This window comes from Pseudophryne corroboree, chromosome 6 (assembly GCF_028390025.1).
Source record: "Pseudophryne corroboree isolate aPseCor3 chromosome 6, aPseCor3.hap2, whole genome shotgun sequence".
Lineage (NCBI taxonomy): Eukaryota > Metazoa > Chordata > Amphibia > Anura > Myobatrachidae > Pseudophryne > Pseudophryne corroboree.
The window spans coordinates 371728656-371751213 of record NC_086449.1 but is presented as its reverse complement, the minus strand read 5'-3'; the positions used below and the strand labels follow the sequence as shown (position 1 = coordinate 371751213).

The window sequence follows — 22558 nt, the reverse complement described above, 5'->3', positions numbered from 1 at the left end:
CTTAAAATAGTAGGAATAGCAAAATTACCTGAGAGAAACACTCAATGGATCCCACCAGAAAGATGAGATCCTTCACCAAGTCAGAAACTCGCATACGGAACTCCCCAAAGTCATCTGTTTCCTCAGGAACCCCTTCCTGTGGCAGCAAAATAAAAAGATCATTAACTGTTTTTTTCATAGGGGTGTTCCAAGAACATCTATACTTAACGATAATGTTTTCTTACTGATGGCAAGCAAATCAAGTGTTTAATGTATTTTATTTTTGTACGATAATACACCATCCTATTGTTACAGCTGGAGACACACCTTGTCAATCATAATACCACACTGACTGCTAATTTAGGAACAAATAGAAGATAACATAATAGAGACTTACATGATCTGGATCAAGTTGACAATGCCTTGCCAAGGCATGGAGAAGCCTTTGTATGTATGGTCTAAAGATACTATGCAGCACAGAGTCGCTTATTTTGTAAAGATGTTCTCCAAGTCTATACCAAAAGTTAAATGAGATTTCAACAACCTGAAGGAAAAATGTAAGGAAACAGCAAGTACAGAGAGTTAGATCCAATGAGTTGGACTTTTACTTTCCCAATCTTTTGCATATACTGTTCTACCACAGGTTCCATCACTCACATTTACATCATTTGAAGTACATTCCATTAGGGTTTACTCTCCTTTCTCTCTGCGTGTTGCAGCTATCTACCGCCCACCTGGGCATCCAAAACAATTTTTGGAAGATTTTTCTGCCTGGCTCCCTCACTTCCTATCTTCTGACATCGCCACCATTATCATGGGTGATTTCAATATTGCTATTGATTGTCCAAAATCTGCTGCGCATGCCTCCAAACTACTCTCTCTAACCTCCTCTCTTGGCCTCTCCCAATGGACTGACTCCTCTACTCATCAGGCGGGCCACTGCCTTGATCTAGTATTCACCAGACTATGCTCCATCGCTGAACTCACTAACACTCCTTTCCCCCTCTCAGATCACAACCTTATCACCTGCATGCTTTCCTCTGTTAATTCAAACCCTGTGTTGCGGAAGTTCTCCAATCTAACTCAAACTCGCAGAAATATTAACACAATTAATCTTCAAGAACTTTCCACTTCACTCCAACAACTGCTTTCACCTATTTCTGCATTCACCTCTCCTGAGATGGCTGTATCACACCTTAATGAGACTCTAGAACTAGCCCTTGATGAAGTGGCTCCAGCTACCCATCACACTCCACGTAGGCCTAGATGTCAACCATGGCACTCCAAATTAACAAGACAACTACAAAAACTCACACGAAAACTTGAACGTCAGTGGCGTAAATCTCGTATTTCAAGTGATTTCCTCACATATAAGACAGTCTACCATTCTTATAAAAATGCCCTGGACACTGCCAAACAAACATATTTCCAAACTCTAATCTCTGCTCAAGCCTATAACCCCAAACGACTCTTTAATACATTTAAATCACTTCTGAATCCTCCCGCACCTACCCCACCAGCCACTATCAAGGCACAGGATCTTGCTTCCTACTTCAAGGAGAAGATTGCTAAGATCCGAGATGAAATGGTATGCTCTTCGGCAGCCAGTGACCTGCTCCGTTCTTTACCTGAACCCTCTGGCACTCTTTCTTCATTTGATCCCACAAATGAAGATGAAGTATCATCACTCTTCTCATCATGCTTCTCTACTACCTCTCCTCTTGATCCTTTACCCTCACAAATAAGTAAAGCTCTGTCTCTGGTGCTCATCCCTACCTTAACTAACATCTGTAATCTCTCTCTCGCTACTGGTATTTTTCCTTCACTCTTCAAGCGTGCAGGGATTACTCCCATTTAAAAAAAACAAAATTCTGACCCTAATGCTCTCCCAAACTACCGCCCTATCTCTCAGCTCCCTTGTCTCTCTAAGCTACTTGAGAGACTTGCCTACACTCGACTCACACACTTTCTTAACTCATACACTTTGTTGGACCCACTTCAGTCAGGCTTCCGTTCCCAACATTCCACAGAGACGGCACTGACTAAAGTGGTTAATGATTTGGTCACTACGAAGTCTAAAGGCCACTACTCACTACTTATTCTTCTAGACCTATCTGCTGCATTTGACACTGTAGACCACTCTCTTCTCATACAGACACTACAATCCCTAGGTTTTAAAGACACAGCCCTTTCTTGGTTCCTATCGTACCTATCTAATCGCTCCTTCAGTGTTCGCTTCTCTGAATCTACCTCCTCTTCGCTACCTCTTTCAGTTGGAGTACCGCAAGGCTCAGTCTTGGGTCCTCTGCTTTTCTCTATCTATACCTCATCTCTTGGTAAACTAATCAGCGCTTTTGGTTTTCAGTATCATCTGTACGCAGATGATACTCAAATCTACCTATCCTCCCCTGACTTGTCCCCATCTGTACTGGACCGTGTCACTGAATGCCTTTCTGCCATCTCATCCTGGATGACATCTCGCCACCTCAAACTTAATATTTCAAAGACAGAGTTAATTATATTTCCACCGGCCAATAGTAGGTACCAACCTGATATCTCTATCACTGTTGAAAACTCGACTATCTACCCTACCCCACAAGCTCGCAGCCTAGGTGTCATCCTTGACTCTGATCTGTCCTTTGTTCCCCACATTCAATCTGTCTCAAGATCATGTTACATGCATCTAAAAAACATATCAAAATACGACCATACCTTACACAAGACACTGCTAAAACTCTAATCCACGCTCTCATTATCTCCCGCATTGATTATTGCAATAGTCTCCTAACTGGTCTTCCCAAAACGAGACTCTCACCACTACAATCCATTCTGAATGCAGCGGCGAGGCTTATCTTCCTCGCTAGACGTTCATCGTCTGCAGATCCACTCTGTCAGTCCCTCCATTGGTTACCTGTACTCTACCGCATTCAATATAAAATACTTTTACTCACACACAAGGCCATTAACCAAACTACACCAACATACATCACTTCGCTTATCACAAAATATCTCCCAACCCGACCTCTTCGCTCTTCACAAGACCTGCGTCTCTCATCCACACTCATTACTCGCTCCCACTCACGACTGCAGGACTTTCATCAGGCTGCACCCACTCTGTGGAATGCCCTACCACGCACAATAAGACTCTCCTCTAGTCTCCAAACCTTCAAGCGTTCCCTCAAAACTCACCTCTTTAGGCAAGCGTATCAAATTCCTGAACCGCCCACATAACTTTCATAAATCTTCTTATCAAATTGCATCCACTCTGCACAGTCCACACTTATCCTCACATGTCTTTTCATTCTATGCAATAGATAGCACCTTTCCTTGTGTACATATGCCTATTTCCCTATAGGTTGTAAGCTTGCGAGCAGGGCCTTCCTACCTCTATGACTGTTATCACCCAGTTTGTTATTGTTATTTCAAATTGTAAAGCGCAACGGAATTTGCTGCGCTATATAAGAAACTGTTAATAAAAAAATAATAAATAAATACATTTAATATACTGTACAGTAAGTCATTTAAAGAGAATGTCGGTTATTTATATCTTTAGGAACTAACCTCTGCATATGGAACCGTTGCCATCCCCTAGAAATCCTAAAACAAATGCTGAACGGAATATACTGCTCATTAATGCCAAGTAGACGATTGCTAGGGCTTGGCAGTAACTGTCCAAACAGCATTAATGGCGCACTGCGGTGTGTGGTGTATTCATTTACTGAGTTTTTCTTTCACCCTGGTGAAATTTTTTTTTTTTTTATTATTAAAGCGGTCCAGTCACTAAAACAGTAAGCAGAAATATAGAAAAAAACCTAAGCACTTTTTTTGGTTAAAAAGTGTACCCACCCACATCCAAGGTAGCACTGAGATCCAGTTGTCGAGGCCACGTTAGGCACATTTGTATAATATTCTCTTCCCCAGAAATGGTCATATTCTTAGAAGGCTAAAATCCTCCTAAGCCAGTTAATGCTGAATGATCACACAACTAATAAACATAGTTTGATATTAATGTTGCCCAAACATTTAAGTGCTGCAGGGTCAATCAGGCTCATAGGTTTAGTGACTGTAACTACAGAAAAATAAGAAAATCCCACGCTCACATTCTAAAAGATGTTACCGTTTCTATCTCTAACAGTTAGTAAACTTGTTTAACAACTTTTTACCTCAGTTCTCTCATTAGCACAAATAATACAACAAAAGGATATTTTACATACAAGATCGATGGACTCAGGGAAATTATATCACAAAAGTTATTACCCTTTATTGATATGGCACCACAATGGGTCTGTAGCACCTTACAAAGTACATAAACAGAATTAACAAAACAATAAATAAGAGACTAAGGTGGACCATACATCAGAGAGGTAATCAGGGCAATTCCCCGTTCTGCCACTGCCTGGGACAGGAACTATAACTTTTGGAAAATACTCTATCTGCAGATACAGACAAAAAATGTATTGTGATCGGCGATGACTGGGGATTTTTATAATTCCATTTTTGGCAGATTCTCAGATAATCGGTGTCAAGATTGCCACCACAATGGGGAATCAGGCCATAGATGTATTACAGTACAAAACATAGCAGAACATGGACAAGGTTTATAGACATTGTTGCTGCAGCAGCAGTTATACTACCCAAAGCTCAAACCTTCTACACCAGTGTTTTACAATCGGCCGTTCTCAGATGTGCCGCCACAGATGCCTGCTGCCTAGCCACCAATGTCGTCACCGATGGACATCCCTACACTATCGGGTTTACACTAAGCATTTGTGCAATTACTGTGGGGTCCAATGTGTGTGTGTGTTTTATCCCCATAGGGGCCAATATATGTGTGGTGTACCTTGGCAAGTTGTAAAAAATTGTTCGGTGTGCCGAATCAAAATGTACAAGCAGTGCATGCTGATAATCCTATCATTTATTTTGTTTCTTTATTGCTAATACACTGTGCAATTCATAAGAGTACCCAACTTACCTCATACTGTGGGTGACCAGCACAAATCAGGAGAAGTTCCAGTGTCTGCAGGTTTCCTAGCTCATGACCTGGAGTAGACACAATCTTCTCCAGGAAGGTTTCACACAGTTCTGTAAACATCCGGCAGTAATTCAACACCCTGCGAAATATGCAAAAAGATAAAACATTTCCAAAAACATTAAAAAGTATAAGAGGGTAAGGGGGGCGGCGGAACTCAGTAATTTATATAACGGACTCAAAATATGTATTATAATATGAGGTGGATTTATAATTCCCCATATAGCAGTAAAATGTCATAACAGAAATTTTATATTCTATATATATATATATATATATATATATATACACACATACACATATATATATATATATATATATATATATATACACACACACACATACACACATACATATACATACATACATACATACATAACAGATGCTGTGGGCAGTACGGATGGTGTAATGGTTAGCATTACTGCCTCACAGCACTAAGGTCATGGGTTCGAATCCCACCTTGGCCCTGTGTGGAGTTTGTATATTCTCCCCGTACTTGCATGGGTTTCTTCCCACAATCCAAAAAATAGGATTTTGGTACTTACCAGGTAAATCCTTTTCTTTGAATCCATAGGGGGCACTGGAGTACTCTTGGGATATGGACGGTTCCACAGGAACTAGGCACTGAATAAATTAAAATTTGAGACTACTCCCCTCCATATCCCAGGGTACCTCAGTGTTTTTTACTGAGCCGAACAGGAGCTATAGAGGTTGACAATGGAGAATTACATATCACAAAAACGGACAACAATAAAGTTGACACATAACGTTACTGACAACTAACAGTTGACACCAACCCGATAGAACTTGCTAATTTGAAACAGTCGGTGAGAGTGTGTTACCATAAGATTTTCTGAAGCTACCACAACCAGGTAAAACTGCTCTGGGTGGGCGTCCAGTGCCCCCTGTGGATTCAAAGAAAAGGATTTACCTGGTAAGTACCAAAATCCTATTTTCTTTTTCATCCACTAGGGGTCACTGGAGTACTCTTGGGACGTACCAAAGTTTCCCCCGTGGGCGGGAGAGCTGTTTGGCACCTGTAACACTAGACTGCCAAAGCTAGATGCTGATGCCGCAAAAGTGTCAAACTTGTAAAAGCGCACAAACGTGTGCACTGAAGACCATGTAGCCGCACGGCAAGGCTGTGTCGTAGAAGCTCCACGACCAGCTGCCCATGACGTTCCTACAGAACGTGTGGAATGAGCTGTTACTGATGTAGGCGGCTGTAACCTAGCATGAAGGTAAGCCTGACGTATGGTCAGTTTTATCCATCTGGATAAGGTCTGCTTAGAAGCTGGCCAACCCAACTTGGCCGCATCATAGAGGATAAACAACGTATCCGTCTTACGAACTGTAGACGTTCGGGATACATAAACGCGTAGTGCGCGTACCACATCCAAGGTTCCAGAATCTCCTGTTAACACAGGAACTACTATTGGTTGATTGATGTGAAAAGAGGACACTACTTTTGGTAGGAAAGTGGGATTCGTACGAAGTTCCGCTCTATCATCATGAAACACTAAATACGGTGGCTTGACAAGGCACCCAAATCTGAAACACGCCTTGCCAAAGCCAAGGCTAGGAGAAAAATTGTTTTCCAAGTGAGAAACTTAATATCCACTTGTTGTAAGGGTTCAAAATAAAAAGACTGTAAGAAATATAAAACCAGATTCAAGTCCCATGGCGCAGTAGGTGGAGTAAATGGAGGCTGTACTCTGAGGACACCCTGTATAAAGGTGTGTACCGACGGCAATAGAGCCAATCTTCTTTGAAAATAAATTGACAACGCAGATATCTGCACCTTTAGTGTGGATAAACGCAGTCCTCCATCTAACCCCGTCTGTAGAAATAACAAAAGACGGGATAACTTGAAAGATGATGTCGAAAACTTACGAGCTTCACACCAAACCTATATAGGCACGCCAAATTCTGTAATAATGAGCTGCCGTAACCGGCTTCCTAGCTCGTAACAGACTCTGGAATGCCCTCTCTTCTTAACAGGGCTGTCTCAACAGCCACCCAGTCAAACGCAGCCGCGCTAAATCGGGTAAAAGGAACGGACCCTGTTGTAACAGGTCCGGACGTAGTGGGAGCGGCCAAGGATCGTCTGCGAGTAGACCGCGGAGATCCGAAAACCAAGCTCTCCGAGGCCAATGAGGCGCCACTAGTATGACTGTGACGGACTGTCTTTTGATCTGATTTAGCAACAGAGGGAGCAGCGGAAACGGTGGAAACAGATACACGAGACTGTATGGCCACGTGATTGTGAGAGCATCCACCACCACTGCCTTTGGATCTCTCGTTCTGGACACGTACTGGGGCGTTTGAGGATTGTGGCGAGATGCCATCAGGTTCACTTGCGGGTAACCCCACTTCTGGACCAGCATGTGAAACACTTCTGGATTTAATGCCCATTCTCCTGGATGAAAATCCCAACGGCTGAGATAATCCGCCTCCCAGTTGTCCACTCCCGGAATGAATACTGCCGACAATATCACTTGGTGATACTCGGCCCAATTGAGGATTCAAGCTACTTCCCGCATTGCCATGCGGCTTTTCGTTCCTCCTTGTTTGTTGATGTATGCGACCGCCGTCGCATTGTCTGACTGCACCTGAACAGCCTGAGCCTGCAGCATGTGCACTGCTTGTCGTAGCGCATTGTAAATTGCTCGGAGTTCCAGGACATTTATAGACAGCAATCTTTCGTGATCCGCCCAGAGACCCTGGAGCTGATAATTTTGAACTACAGCTCCCCAACCTCTGAGACTCGCGTCCGCAGTGAGAATTATCCAATTCCAGGCGTCGAACCGTTTCCCTGCGGTTAGATTCTGTACTTTGAGCCACCAGAGTAGAGACACTCTGACCCTTGGAGACAACCTCACCCTGCGGTGAATCTGCAGATGCGTGCCCGACCACTGTGTGAGCACATCCAGTTGAAAAGAACGTGAGTGAAGTCTTCCGAACTGAAGCGCTTCGAAAGCCGCCACCATTGTGCCTAAGAGGCGAATGCACAAATGAACCGAGACTGTGCGTGGCTTGAGCACTAATTGTACCAGATGACGAATGACCTGTACTTTCTGTTCGGGTAGGTAAATTCTTTGATTTACCGTATCGAGAATCATACCTAGGAATTGAAGTCGTTGAGACGGAATTAGATGTGATTTCTTGAAGTTGACAATCCAACCGTGGTGAACAAGTACATTGTATGTCAGCAACGCCTGTTGAAAGAGGATTTGTTGAGACGGTGCTTTGATGAGTAAATTGTCCAAGTACAGAACTATTATCACTCCCAGGGATCTGAGATGAGCTATTACAGACATCACTTTGGTGAATACCCGAGGCAATGACGAGAGGCCAAACGGTAGAGCCTGAAACTGGTAATGGTTCGGCCGTATTGCAAACCTCAAGAACCTTTGATGAGGTGGCCAAATCGGAATGTGTAAGTACGCATCCTTGAGATCCAGCGCAATCATGAATTCCTGTAGCTCTAGGCCTGCAATTACTGACCGCAGAGATTCCATCTTGAATCTGTAGTAAGTGACGTACTGATTGAGACCCTTTAAGTTCAATATTGGCCTGACCGAGCCATCCGGCTTTGGTACCACAAACAGACTGGAATAATAACCCTGACCCTGTTGGTGTACAGGGACCAGAATCAACACTGCTGCATCCAGCAGAGACTGAATGGCAATCTGCAGAACCGCCTTCTTGTCGTCCGACACAAGCAGTCCTGTCCTGAAAAACCGCATTGGCGGGAGACAGTCGAACTCTATTTTGTAACCTTTTAAAACTAAATTGCGGATCCACCCATCTGTGGACGTCTGAAGCCACGCCAACTGGAATGACTGAAGGCGTGCTCCCACAATAGGAGATCCGAGATGGGCTGGGAGCCCGTCATGCCACTGGCTTGCTGGTGACTTTAGTATCCTGACGAGTGGTATTGGTTTGTTGGAAACCACGTCTCCGACCTAGTCTACCAGGTGTGGCCGTTCCCCTGCCACGCCCGCGAAAGGACTGAGGTCTAAAGGATTTGAACGCCGGTCCAGAATATCTCCTTCTAGGTACTGTTGGAGGTAATGGTAAGAAAACAGACTTTCCTCCCGTGGCCTCAGAAATCCATTTGTCCAATTCAGGACCAAATAACTTCTCGCCCCCGTAAGGTAACGCTTCTATACCTTTTTTGGCCTCTGCCTCCGCTTGCCAAGAACGTAGCCACAGCGCTCGTCGTGCTGTAACTAGCGATGATAAAAGGCGAGAAGTGAGCTGACAGACGTCAGTAGAAGCTGTACATAGATAGTCAGCAGCTTCCCAGATTTGATCAGCGAAAAGTATAAGGTGATCATCAGTTAAGGCAGACTTGAGTTCTGTTATCCATACCATTAGCGCCTTAGTTACCCAAATGCCACCCAACCCAGGTCTAAGCAGAACTCCTGCTGCTGCATACATGGACTTTAGCATAGCTTCTATTTTACGGTCCAAAGGGTCCTTAAGTGTAGTAGCAGTTGCTACTGGTATGGTTAATTTCTTTGCAAGTTTAGACACAGATGAATCCACCAATGGCGGATTCTCCCATGTAGCTGTTACTGAGTCTGGAAACGGATAACTAGACCTAAATCTGTGAGGTATAGAAAACCGTTTATCCGGATTCTTTCTTGTTTCTAGTAACATTTTAAGAGATTCCGAAACAGGAAAACACATTGGAGTTCTCTGTCGCTTAGTAAAGACGACCTCATCATTTGTCAGAGGCTCCTCAGTTTCTGTAAACTTCAGAGACTGACGCACCGCTCTGATGAGATTATCAATGCCCGGGCTGTCAAAATCGTCACCCTCTGACTGCTGGTCTAGTTCGCCCTCCTCAACCTCATTTTGTACAGTGAGGTCTGGCCTAGAATCGTCAGAAGGTAACATAGCAGAAACCGGTAAATTATAAGACAAATGAAACTTATCCCTCTTACCCAAAGAGGATTTGGACTTTTGGTAAGGCTGGGACCCCTCCGGTAGTTCTAGCGGTCTCACCCTAGACTCAGATCTTGCCGCCTCTCGCTCTTGCCGAGAGGCAGACAATTCTGATTGCAATCCAGCTAGGACATCTGCTAACATGGCCCATGGCGGGTCCGGGGTTGAAATTGGATTTGAAACCGGAGCAGAAATGGTAAATTGTTTCTGAATTTACAAAACATACTTTACATGTGGAAGATCCATCCGGTAATACACCCTTACAGACATTGCAGTGAAACTGCTTTTTGGACTTTGCTGGTGTCTTACTCATTATGCAGACAATACAAAAAACAAAGACAGACAACTTGCGCGACTCAGTAAATAGCACTAAGGTGTCTCTATAAATATATATCTGGCCAAGTGCAGTGCACGCCAGCAATACGCCTGATCCCAAATTCCCCCTAACACCCCTGCGCCTTCAATGGAGGAGAGATGTAATACAGAAAATTCTGGAAATACAACAGAAAAAACAGGAAGCATGGTTAATATGTCCCCATGCTCACAGTATAACACAAAATGCAGCTTATACTTATGTAAGCAGATTTAATAAACATCTTATATTCTGTTTAACAAAGGCTTAATAGCCTATTGTAATACATGTGCAGCGCTGCCTGAACATGAGATTTTTACTTGTGTGTATCCCCCCCCCCCCCCCCCCCCCGTGCTCCGTCTCACTATACACGGAGGCCGGGCTATGGTGGAGAGGGAGCCGGAAGCGGTATCGGAGCCGGGGAGCGCGCTGCATAGAGCCGTGGAGCGGCCTATGCATAAATCAACGTGGCCGGCGCGGCTCACAGCGACTGGGAGGCAGCGTAATCAGCGGCGCTGGAAGCGGCTGAAAACAGCGGCGGGCGGCCACATACACACACAGTATCCCCACACAGCGGGGCGGCAGCGTGAGCTGACCGCCCCGTCCCAACACACCTGGACCTTGTGGTGAGGGCTATGACGGGGCTTCTTCTGTAAGCTCTGTCAGCCTTTTCTGCAGGCGTCCTGCACGTGGTGGTGAGGGAGCTCTTTCCGAGAGGCCCGACACCCACAGCTGCTTCAGCAGCTTCCACTGTACCGGACCCTCGTCTTTCTGGAAGGGGGGAAGGGATGTGGAACCTTGAAAAAAATCAAAAGAAATTCAATAATTGTGGACCAACTCCACAGGCCTTGTTGCTCAGTGAGCACCGAAAAAATACTGAGGTACTCTGGGATATGGAGGGGAGGAGTAGTCTCAAATGTTAATTTATTCAGTGCCTAGTTCCTGTGGAACCGTCCATATCCCAAGAGTACTCCAGTGACCCCTAGTGGATGAAAAATAAATATACTTGTAGGTTAATTGGTTCCCAACAAAATTAACCCTAGAGTGAACGTGTCTGTGTGTACACGTGATAGGGAATATAGATTGTAAGCTCCACTGGGGCAGGGACTGATGTGAATGGGCAAATATTCTCTGTAAAGCGCTGCGGAATATGTGTGCGCTATATAAATAACTGGTAATAATAATAAATACACACACACATATATATATATATATATATATATATATATATATATATATACACATACACATATACATACACACACACATATATAGATAATCAAATGTCCAACCATGACTCACTAGGACATCAAAATAATTTACACATTCTGTACTGATCTTATATGTAAATTTAATGGGGTGTACAGTAGAATTAGGAGTCTCAATCACATCTACAAATGCCTCTTGGTAGTTGTTCCTGACAATAAATAAATAAGGCATCTATATATCTAACTGTGGCTTGATAGGTAAGGGACTTGTAAACAAGTGAGCCCCAACAATTATTGGTTGCACGGTGTACTTCCAGTTAAACAGTATATAAGGTTCTGATGTGTGCTTGCCAGTTGTGTGGCTGTAATGTGGTCCAGTGGCAGATGTGGCATTCTTTTGTAAGTATTGACTGTGCTCTATGTACATATGGGATACATTAATGTATTCTCTTCTAGTGCTGTGAACTGTATTGGTGTATATCGATCCGCTTTACTCACTTTGATTTTTGTCATTGTAGAGTTGATGTTTCTACGAAGTCCTTATATGGATAGGTTGGCAGCAATTGGTTTCGCCCCACTGAGTACTGTTGTGCACTTAATATGTGTATGAGGACATTATTTGTTTTTTGTCCATTAAGGAGCCTTACAATTTGTTATATTATTCCTCATAGTGGACATGATATATAGAACCATTCTGCACTGCCCTTAAAATTTGTGAGAATCTACTGTATGGCTAATTTGACAGAGTGAGTATTTATGTACATCTCCGTGAGCGGTCATGTGGTAGCACCGGTGTTGGTTCCATTTGGGTCACTTAAGAGCCATTTAATAATTGGTATTGGGTTTTGGTATGGTACTTGTTAGAAGGAATTCCCTTGTTGTCCGAATATTACTGTATATGTCCTCCACGTGGTGAGCTCAGTTCAATATATAGGTTACCTATATGGGTAATATACTATGTAATATACCTTAGTTGGTTATTTGATGTTAGAGTAATCTAAAAGTATTTTTATGCGTGTAAAGGGGCATGGGAGACTAAATGTGTGTGTTTTAACCGTGTCCCTATGTATAGTTTCTGTTGCGGACCCACCAATGTATGATGTTCCTAAAAAATTTGTTACTACAGAAGCTTGTCTTGATAAAGATCCTGAATATTGGATCGAAACGTCAACAACATAAGCCTGATTTTGACCGAATTAAAGCAGACTAATCTATTGAAGATATTTTACTGGAAGAGTGCAACTCCATTTCTTGGACATTGTGTATATGCGTATATTATATATAAAAGTATAATCAAATGTCCAACCATGACTCTCACCAGGACATGCAAATAATTTACACATTCTGTACTGATCTTACATACAAATGCCTCCTGGGAGTTGTTCCAGACAATGAATAAGGCATCTATGTTTCTTAACAAAAAATAAAATGTTATCTGCAAAACGCGGACTATCAAAAAATATTTCTTGTTCTGCTGAAAACATACAGGCATTAGCATACGATGGGGCCACAGGGGACCCCATCGCACACCCGGATGTCTGTAAACATTTTTTACAGTCAAACAAAAAATAATTGTATGTAAGTACCATCTCCAACAAATCTAGGAACAACTCCTCATCAGGGCCAGTATAAAGAGGGTTATCAGTGATTAACCTGCGCACAACAACCAATCCTTCCAAGTTAGGAATTACAGTATACAAGCTGGAAATGTCAATACTGCAAAGTACACAATCACCTGGAATCTCACCCAAGGTTTGCAACTTCGTAAGAAAAGACGTAGTATCCAACAAGTACCTCTAATTGGTAACAATACAAGGTTGAAGCATAACATCTAGGTACGTCGACACTCACTGAAACAACCCATCACGGGCCACTATAATGGGACGCCCTGGGGGACACTCCAAAGATTTATGCACTTTAGGCAGAGAATACAACACCAGAATTTTTGGTGAATCAATCAAGAGATTTCATAAGTGTATCAGAAATCAAGCCTGCTTGAACCGCATTACATAATTATAAAGAACTGTAGAAAAACTGCGGGTAGTATCAAAATCCAATAGCCTATAAACGGAGTCACTCAATTGCCTCTCAAGTTCAGGTCTATAATCACACAAATTTTGAATCACGATACCTCCGCCCTTATCAGCTGGGCATATCGTGATATCAGTGTAATTAGACAGGTCATTAAGAGCTTGGAATTCCTCCCTGCTCAAATTATTACGAAATTTATTAGCAGAACTGGAGAGAACATGATGATTGGACACCTCATCACTTAACATTCTACTGAAAGTTTTAATAGATGCATTATATGAAAAGGGATCAAAGCGGCTACGTTTCTGCAATTTAACCGAGATGGTATAACATCTTTTGATGTGCATGCAACCCCAGGAGTAATCCCAGAAGCAGTCCCCTTAAAGTGTTCATGAAGTTTAAGTTGTCTATTTAATTTGCATTTCTCAGCTTCCCACTGGTGAGATGAGAAGCGGGCTGTGGGTATAAACGACAATCCTTTCTTTAATACCCGCATCTCTGTAGATGTTAAAGTGTGACTGGATAAATTGAAAATTATTTCCTCCGAGCAAAAGGGGGTCTGCCTACTCTCCCTCGCCCACGTTCATTGGCATTGCCCCCCTCGACGCGTCCACTTCCTCTTCGGCCACCAGCCCGGCGGGTGCGCACCCATAAAGAATGGGGACCAGTTGTTTGACCATCAGACAATACATCAGAGTCACTGTTAGTATTTCTATCACCGGATGAGTCAGATTGCCACATTTGTTTATATTTCCTCTGTTGAAACCTCTGTTGTCTTTCATTACGGCTGCCGCATGCCCACAAATAAACACGATTTTGTTCATAATCAGTATTGACCTTAGCCAATTTCTGTCTGGGTCAGCCTGCAGAGTGAGCAGAATACCTTTTTAACGCTCCAAAAGGGTTGCTATAGATGTTTAAATTGTATCACATGTAGAGCACTCATTACCGGTAAATATTTCTGTAATCCATACAGTGGCAAGAAATATTACATACAACATAGAGACGTGTACCACAAAATTCATTATTTATTTGATCACATGCCCATGTGGCTATAACTATGTTGGCAAGACCGACCGTACGTTGCGGGAAAGGATTGCCAATCATAGATTGTCTATCAGAAACGCTGTGTCTTCAGGAGATCAACCTGTCGCTCGTCAGTTTCTGCAGGCTAAACATAGTTTGGCATGTTTGAAATACATGATCATTGATCATGAGCCATGCAGAATCCGTGGCGGTGATAGATTACTCAGACTTTTACAAAAGGAATCCAGATGGATTCATGAATTGCAGACTCTTGCCCCTCGAGGGCTTAACGCAGGCATATCAAAACTGCGGCCCTCCAGCTGTTGTGAAACTACATATCCCAGCATGCCCTGACACAGTTTTGCTGTCAGAGAATGCTACAGCTGTGTCAGGGCATGCTGGGATGTGTAGTTTCTCAACAGCTGGAGGGCCGCAGTTTGGACATGCCTGGCTTAACGAAACTCTAGGTCTGCATTGCTTTTTATAACTTTTGTCTCTCTATGGTTTTGTCTGTTTGAGAACTTGATGAATTATCCACTTCATTAGTCTTTTTAAATAAATTGTGCATCTATATGTGCCATTTGCTCTTATTGAATCTATAAATGTCATTTGCTGCAATTTGTTGCTATTGATTTGTTTTATGTGCCTGTTTCATTTACCAGTTGCAGAACCTGTTTTTAACTTACATATGTGATGTTTGTTATCGGTGCTTTGACATCTTTTAATTGTTTACACATTACGGATAGGCGTTCTGTAGCTCCTGTCTGATTAGGTGCTTTGTTTTTTTAGTTGTCCCGGTTACGAGTCGAGGGGTGGTGATGTCATCAGTGGGCGTCTGCACCCGCGGCCCGTGCCGGAGCTGACTGCACATGGCGGGTTTCTTTACAAGGTATGTGGTTTTGTACATGTGTTTGTCTGATGAAGTGAAATAAAAACTTCGAAACGTTGCATTAATCCTGCGCCTGTATGGATTTGCCACCGAGGTACCTAGGAGGGCACCGGGTCAGTAATTGCTTTACAAAGGAGTGCTACCCCAAGCTCATGCAATATATACATACACACACACACACACATACATATACATATATATATATATACATATACACACACATACAAACACACATACAGTGGTGGACAGAACTGCGGACACTTTTTGAAATTTGAATATTTTTCAACTTAGAATGCTTATAAAAATGGTTACACTTCCTGCAGTGCAACGATTCATGTATCAAATGAAAGGAAATTTTATGGTGAATTCAACACAATAAACAGGTCAAATATTTGCATCACAAGGGAAGTTATGCAGTGAAAATACTTAGGGTGAAAATCCCTGTGTACTTAAGATGTCACTGTCCTATCAGTATTTCGTTGGGTAACCTTTATTTTTGAAGACAGCAGCACAGCGACGTGGCATTGAGCCATCCAATATTTGGAGCGCTTCCTTCTTTATTATGTGGTACCCTGAGAGAATTATAGACTCAATTAATTCTCTTTTATTAGATGGACGCCTCAGATGTACTTTTTTCGGGGAATCCTACCTTTTAGGCCAACCTCCGTTATGCTTCTCCGTACCGATCTTGCACTGACAAAAACACCAGTTGCACTCAGTTCACTGCTAATGGCCGCAGATTACACCCATCTGTCCCTGACGCAAATTAGTTTTATTCTCCTATCATCAACAGCTGTTGTGCACTTTTTCCGGGCTTTTCCTTCTTTGTTTTGTATAGATTGTGTTTCCTGATAGCGCAAACAAAACTTTCGTACTCCTGATGTTGTCACATTCCCACCAACTTCTCTCGCAATTGCTGCATACGAAAGACCATTTTCACGTAACACCACAATCCTGGATCTCTTCTTGGGTGACCAGTCACCACTTTGCCTAGACGACAATGTGGTATTTATTTTTTACACCGTCAATAGCACTAAACAATACACACAAACATCCAACCGTAATTGCACTTCAGTAACCAACTTTATTCTGCAAAATGGAACCGGCAAACGGACCTTTCCCAACTTTGGACATGACCTTGCACCTGCTCAAAAACGACAGCTGATTGGTCCTCAGAACGACGATTCCGATTGTCTGGTAGTAGCTGTTACTACAATCTGTTTCTTGAATCTCACGCATCTGTGCTTCTTTGACTGAAAGTAGCATAACTTCCCTTGTAATGCAAATATTTGACCTCTGCTTGTGTCGAATTCAGTATTACATTTCCTTTGATATATGAATCATTGCACTGCGCAAAGTGAAACAGTTTTTATAAGCAAAGTTGAAAAACACTCAAATTTCAAAAAGTGTCTGCAATTTTGGCCACGAGAGAGAGAGAGAGTGTGAGTGTGTGTGTGTATGTATCTCTATCTCACACACACACACAATGCAGTGGAATTTCTTGTTACTTATAGAAAATATATTGATCAAATAAAGTGCATAGTGTCAATCACTATGCACTTATATGTATACTGCATGTATTTACTTAGTTTCGTATATAGCGCATCAAATTCCGTTGCGCTTTACAAATGGACACACTGATAAGACAAAACTAGGTAATAACAAACAGTCAGAGGTAGGAAGGCCCTGCTCGCAAGCTTACAATCTATGGGGAAATAGGCATTGATACACAAGAAAAGGTGCTATCTATTGCATAGTTGTCCACCAGATTGCAAAGGTTCTTGGTGGGTTGCAGGATATCATAGCAATCATGAACCAGGGTCAGGAGGAAAGAGAAGAAAGAAAAAACAATGTGAGCGGTTCTGGAATTTGGTAAGCTACTCTGAAGAGGTGAGATTTCAGGGAATGCTTGAGGGTTTGGAGACTAGAGGAGAGTCTTATTGCACCTGGTAGGGCATTCCACAGAGTGGGTGCAGCCCGAAGAAAGTCGTGTATGGGAGCAAGTAATGAGTGTGAATTAGAGACATAGAGGTATGTATGTATGTATGTATGTATGTATGTATGTATGTATGTATGTATGTATGTATGTATGTATCGCATCAATGAACCAGGCATAATGTGCAACAACTACAGTAAAAAAAAGGCCTGCATTTGAAATATGAAGAGCCAGGGTGTAAAGGGGGTTCAGGACATACAGTAATAAGACGCCATAATAAATGCAAGCAACCAGCTTTTGTTGCGCACAATACAATACTTTAAGTATTTACACCAGGCTGAGACAGAGGTACATATTAGGACTTCCCTGTGTTCCTGAAAGATCGCACATGGAGTGGAAAAGTAACTGAACAATGATCACTGTAAACATTTGTGGTTAACAAATGGAACCAAACTATACATATTTTAATATAAGACTCAAAATGTATTCTATTTTACAGCACTTTTCATTCATTTGGAATGCACCAAGGCATGTGTATGGTAATGTTCCCTCGAGAAATTGTAGAGGGCAGGGCGCCGGACTGCGTGGGCATAAGTGTGCACGTGCGCGAAGGAGCCACACGCGCTTCTGAAAAGGGGGACTGACCATGCAAATTAGGGAGCGTGGTCAGGTACCGTCATTTAAGTGGGCGGTGCGGCCCACCGACGTTACTACAGGTGTGTGGGCGGCAGGCGGCGTCACTGTTGGGGGCGTGCCCAGAACCTACAGAGGTGCTGGGCTTCCCCCTAAGCTCTCTCCCATAGCGTGCGCACATCATCTTTACACGCTGGGGGGGCAGGAAGCGGAATGCTACCGCAGAATGGGCAGGGCAGATTTTGTCCTTAAAAAAAAAAAACACGGGCAGGGCGCGGCGCCCTGCTAAAACAGCCTAGCGTGACCACTATATGGGCTAGGGCTTTTAACCTGTGAAACACTGCATTAAAATCAGTGAGTGTCTGAGTGAGAGTATGTAAAAATTTTTTATATATATATATATCTATATCTCTATCTACATACATACATATACTGCACACAAAAAATAAAGGGAACACTAAAATAACACATCCTAGATCTGAATGAATGAAATACTCTTATTAAATACTTTGTTCTTTACATAGTTGAATGTGCTGACAACAAATTCACACAAATATGATCAATGGAAATCAAATTTATTAACCCATGGAGGTCTGGATTTGGAGTCACACTCAAAATTAAAGTGGAAAAACACACTACAGGCTGATCCAACTTTGATGTAATGTCCTTAAAACAAGTCAAAATGAGGCTCAGTAGTGTGTGTGGCCTCCACGTGCCTGTATGACCTCCCTACAATGCCTGGGCATGCTCCTGATGAGGTGGCGGATGGTCTCCTGAGGGATCTCCTCCCAGACCTGGACTAAAGCATCCGCCAACTCCTGGACAGTCTGTGGTGCAACGTGGTGTTGGTGGATGGAGCGAGAAATGATGTCCCAGATGTGCTCAATTGGATTCAGGTCTGGGAAACGGGCGGGCCAGTCCATAGCATCAATGCCTTAGTCATGCAGGAACTTCTGACACACTCCAGTCACATGAGGTCTAGCATTTTCTTGCATTAGGAGGAACCCAGGGTCAACCGCACCAGCATATGGTCTCACAAGGGTTCTGAGGATCTCATCTCGGTACCTAATGGCAGTCAGGCTACCTCTGGCGAGCCCATGGAGAGCTGTGCGGGCCCCCAAAGAAATGCCACCCCATACCATTACTGACCCACTGCCAAACCGGTCTTGCTGGAGGATGTTGCAAGCAGCAGAAGTTCTCCTTGGCGTCTCCAGACTCTGTCATGTCTGTCACATGTGCTCAGTGAGAACCTGCTTTCATCTGTGAAGAGCACAGGGCGCCAGTGGCGAATTTGCCAATCTTGATGTTCTCTGGCAAATGCCAAACGTCCTGCACGGTGTTGGGCTGTAAGCACAACCCCCACCTGTGGACGTCGGACCCTCATACCACCCTCATGGAGTCTGTTTCTGATCGTTTGAGTAGACACATGCACATTTGTGGCTTGCTGGAGGTCATTTTGCAGGGCTCTGGTAGTGCTCCTCCTGTTCCTCCTGGAGGTGGAGGTAGCGGTCCTGCTGCTGGGTTGTTGCCCTCCTACGGCCTCCTCCACGTCTCCTGATGTACTGGCCTGTCTCCTGGTAGCGCCTCCATGCTCTGGACACTACGCTGACAGACACAGCAAACCTTCTTGCCACAGCTCGCATTGATGTGCCATCCTGGATGAGCTGCACAACCTGAGCCACTTGTGTGGGTTGTAGGGAGGTCATACAGGCACGTGGAGGCCACACACACTACTGAGCCTCATTTTGACTTGTTTTAAGGACATTACATCAAAGTTGGAACAGCCTGTAGTGTATTTTTCCACTTTAATTTTGAGTGTGACTCCAAATCCAGACCAACGTTTCGGGGCCGTGTCGCCCCTTTGTCAAGGTGATATCACCTTGACAAAGGGGCGACACGGCCTCGAAACGTTGATCACCTGATGTTTAATATGGATTAAATCTTTGCACCTTATCTTTAAAAAAGACTCCTGAGTGCCGCTGTTTGTTCTATGAGGATATATATATATATATATATATATATATATATATATATATATATATAATGGTTGTATAGCCTGCCGCACACAGTATCGTCCATGCTAGGAGTGCTGGGTACATAATATGTTGCAATAGTCCCAAAGAGACAGAAACCAGCACCTCCAAATTACTGCATAATAAAGTCTTTATCAAGTTATAAAAAGCTTAAAACACCAGAGGCAAGAAACATTGAATAAAGCACATGGAGTGTCAAAAAACTACATAATATCAAATCACCATATCCAAAGTGGTAAATAATGCAAACCTCCAGCGACAGACATGTAGTAGGTCTACCTGTCTGTCGCTGGAGGCTTGCATTATTTACCACTTTGGATCTGGTGATATGATATTATGCAGTTTTTTGACACCCCATGTGCTTTATTCAATGTTTCTTGCCTCTGGTGTTTTAAGATTTTTATATCTTGATAAAGACTTTATTATGCAGTAATATGGAGGTGCTGGTTTCTATCTCTTTGGGACTATATATATATATATATATATATATATATATATATATATATATATATATATATATATATATATATATATATATATACATGCAAACACACATACACACACACTTGTATTATAGACATACACGCAGACAAATTTCTTTCTTTCTCCAACAAAGTGTCACTGCTGAACGGTTGTGTATTATGTGTGATAACACTTAGGAGCATTTAAATGAGTGTGTGTATAAGCGTGTGCATATACACACAAACATGTCTACAGTATAAGCAGAATTCACCCTATCACTTTAACTATGTTTTTAAAACTCATTTCTGCAAGATAGTCCAACAGAGAGAGAAAGGAGGTAGATACATTCCCTCAATGATTGATGTGCTGCATATGTGCTTGAGATATCACATTTCCTGTATCTGATGTTGGAACTCTCAGTTTAGCAGTGCAGTGTACATCTAAGGTTCTGTCAGAGTAGCAGACCCTATCATATTGCCTGCTTATGTCTGCAGAGAAAGAGTAGAAAGGAAGTATAAGACAGTACCCTGCGACTTCTGAGAGGAGTGATAAACCAAAGTTTGTAAACTAGTGCTGGCAGATTCAAGAGAAAATCAGTACAAAACAAGCTCACATCTAAAGGCCCATATTCACGGACCAATGTGGGAGAGATGTGTGCTGAACGAACCGCTCAGCACACATCTCTCCCGCAGCTCAGCACAGCGCGATGTGTGTTGAGCGTGCGGGAGGAGACTGGGGGGCCGCTCATTTCACCCAGCGGGTGAAATGAGCAACCTGCTAGATTGTCCTGCATGGCAGGCCAATCAAGCACCAGCGATAGCGATGCGCAGGGCTGCGCATCACTATCGCTGTAGGGGGTACACACGGAGCGATCATGCTTAAAATTTAAGCAATCTAGTCGGATTGCTTAGATTATCGCTCCATGAGTACCCCCCTTTATATACACAGTATAGAATACGAGTATTCATGTGGTCTTAAAGGCATTAGGTGGTGGGTATTACCACAGCAAATATGCAGAATTACGCATTGATTGCATATATACAGCCATCTAGAACACAGACACGCAGGACAAGACTAATTTATGACAATTTTCAACCAGTATAATAAGATTTTACTCACCGGTAAATCTATTTCTCGTAGTCCGTAGTGGATGCTGGGAACTCCGTAAGGACCATTGGGAATAGACGAGCTCCGCAGGAGACTGGGCACTCTAAAAGAAAGATTAGGTACTATCTGGTGTGCACTGGCTCCTCCCTCTATGCCCCTCCTCCAGACCTCAGTTAGGATACTGTGCCCGGAAGAGCTGACACAATAAGGAAGGATTTTGAATCCCGGGTAAGACTCATACCAGCCACACCAATCACACCGTATAACTCGTGATACTATACCCAGTTAACAGTATGAAATATAACTGAGCCTCTCAACAGATGGCTCAACAATAACCCTTTAATTAGGCAATAACTATATACAAGTATTGCAGACAATCCGCACTTGGGATGGGCGCCCAGCATCCACTACGGACTACGAGAAATAGATTTACCGGTGAGTAAAATCTTATTTTCACTGACGTCCTAGTGGATGCTGGGAACTCCGTAAGGACCATGGGGATTATACCAAAGCTCCCAAACGGGCGGGAGAGTGCGGATGACTCTGCAGCACCGAATGAGAGAACTCAAGGTCCTCCTCAGCCAGGGTATCAAATTTGTAGAAGTTAGCAAACGTGTTTGCCCCTGACCAAGATGCAGCTCGGCAAAGTTGTAAAGCCGAGACCCCTCGGGCAGCCGCCCAAGATGAGCCCACTTTCCTCGTGGAATGGGCTGTTACTTATTTAGGATGCGGCAATCCAGCCGCAGAATGCTCCAGCTGAATTGTGCTACAAAGTCAGCGAGCAATAGTCTGCTTAGAAGCAGGAGCACCTATTTTGTTGGGTGCCTACAGGATAAAAAACGAGTCAGTTTTCCTGACTCCAGCCGTCCTGGAAATATAAATTTTTAAGGCCCTGACTACGTCCAGTAACTTGGAAT

At 43.2% G+C, this 22558-nt stretch overlaps 1 protein-coding gene across 1 annotated transcript in view; it reads right to left on the bottom strand.

Annotated features, from left to right (window-relative positions):
• Positions 1 to 22558, bottom strand: part of TNPO3 (transportin 3) — a 228239-nt gene that overhangs the window by 108701 nt on the left and 96980 nt on the right. Inside the window, exons 7-9 of the mRNA XM_063926695.1 lie at positions 4952 to 5090; positions 377 to 523; positions 29 to 136 (exon numbers count right to left, since the gene is read on the bottom strand). Coding sequence (XP_063782765.1) covers positions 29 to 136; positions 377 to 523; positions 4952 to 5090 — 394 coding nt within the window. The remainder of the gene's footprint in view (positions 1 to 28; positions 137 to 376; positions 524 to 4951; positions 5091 to 22558) is intronic.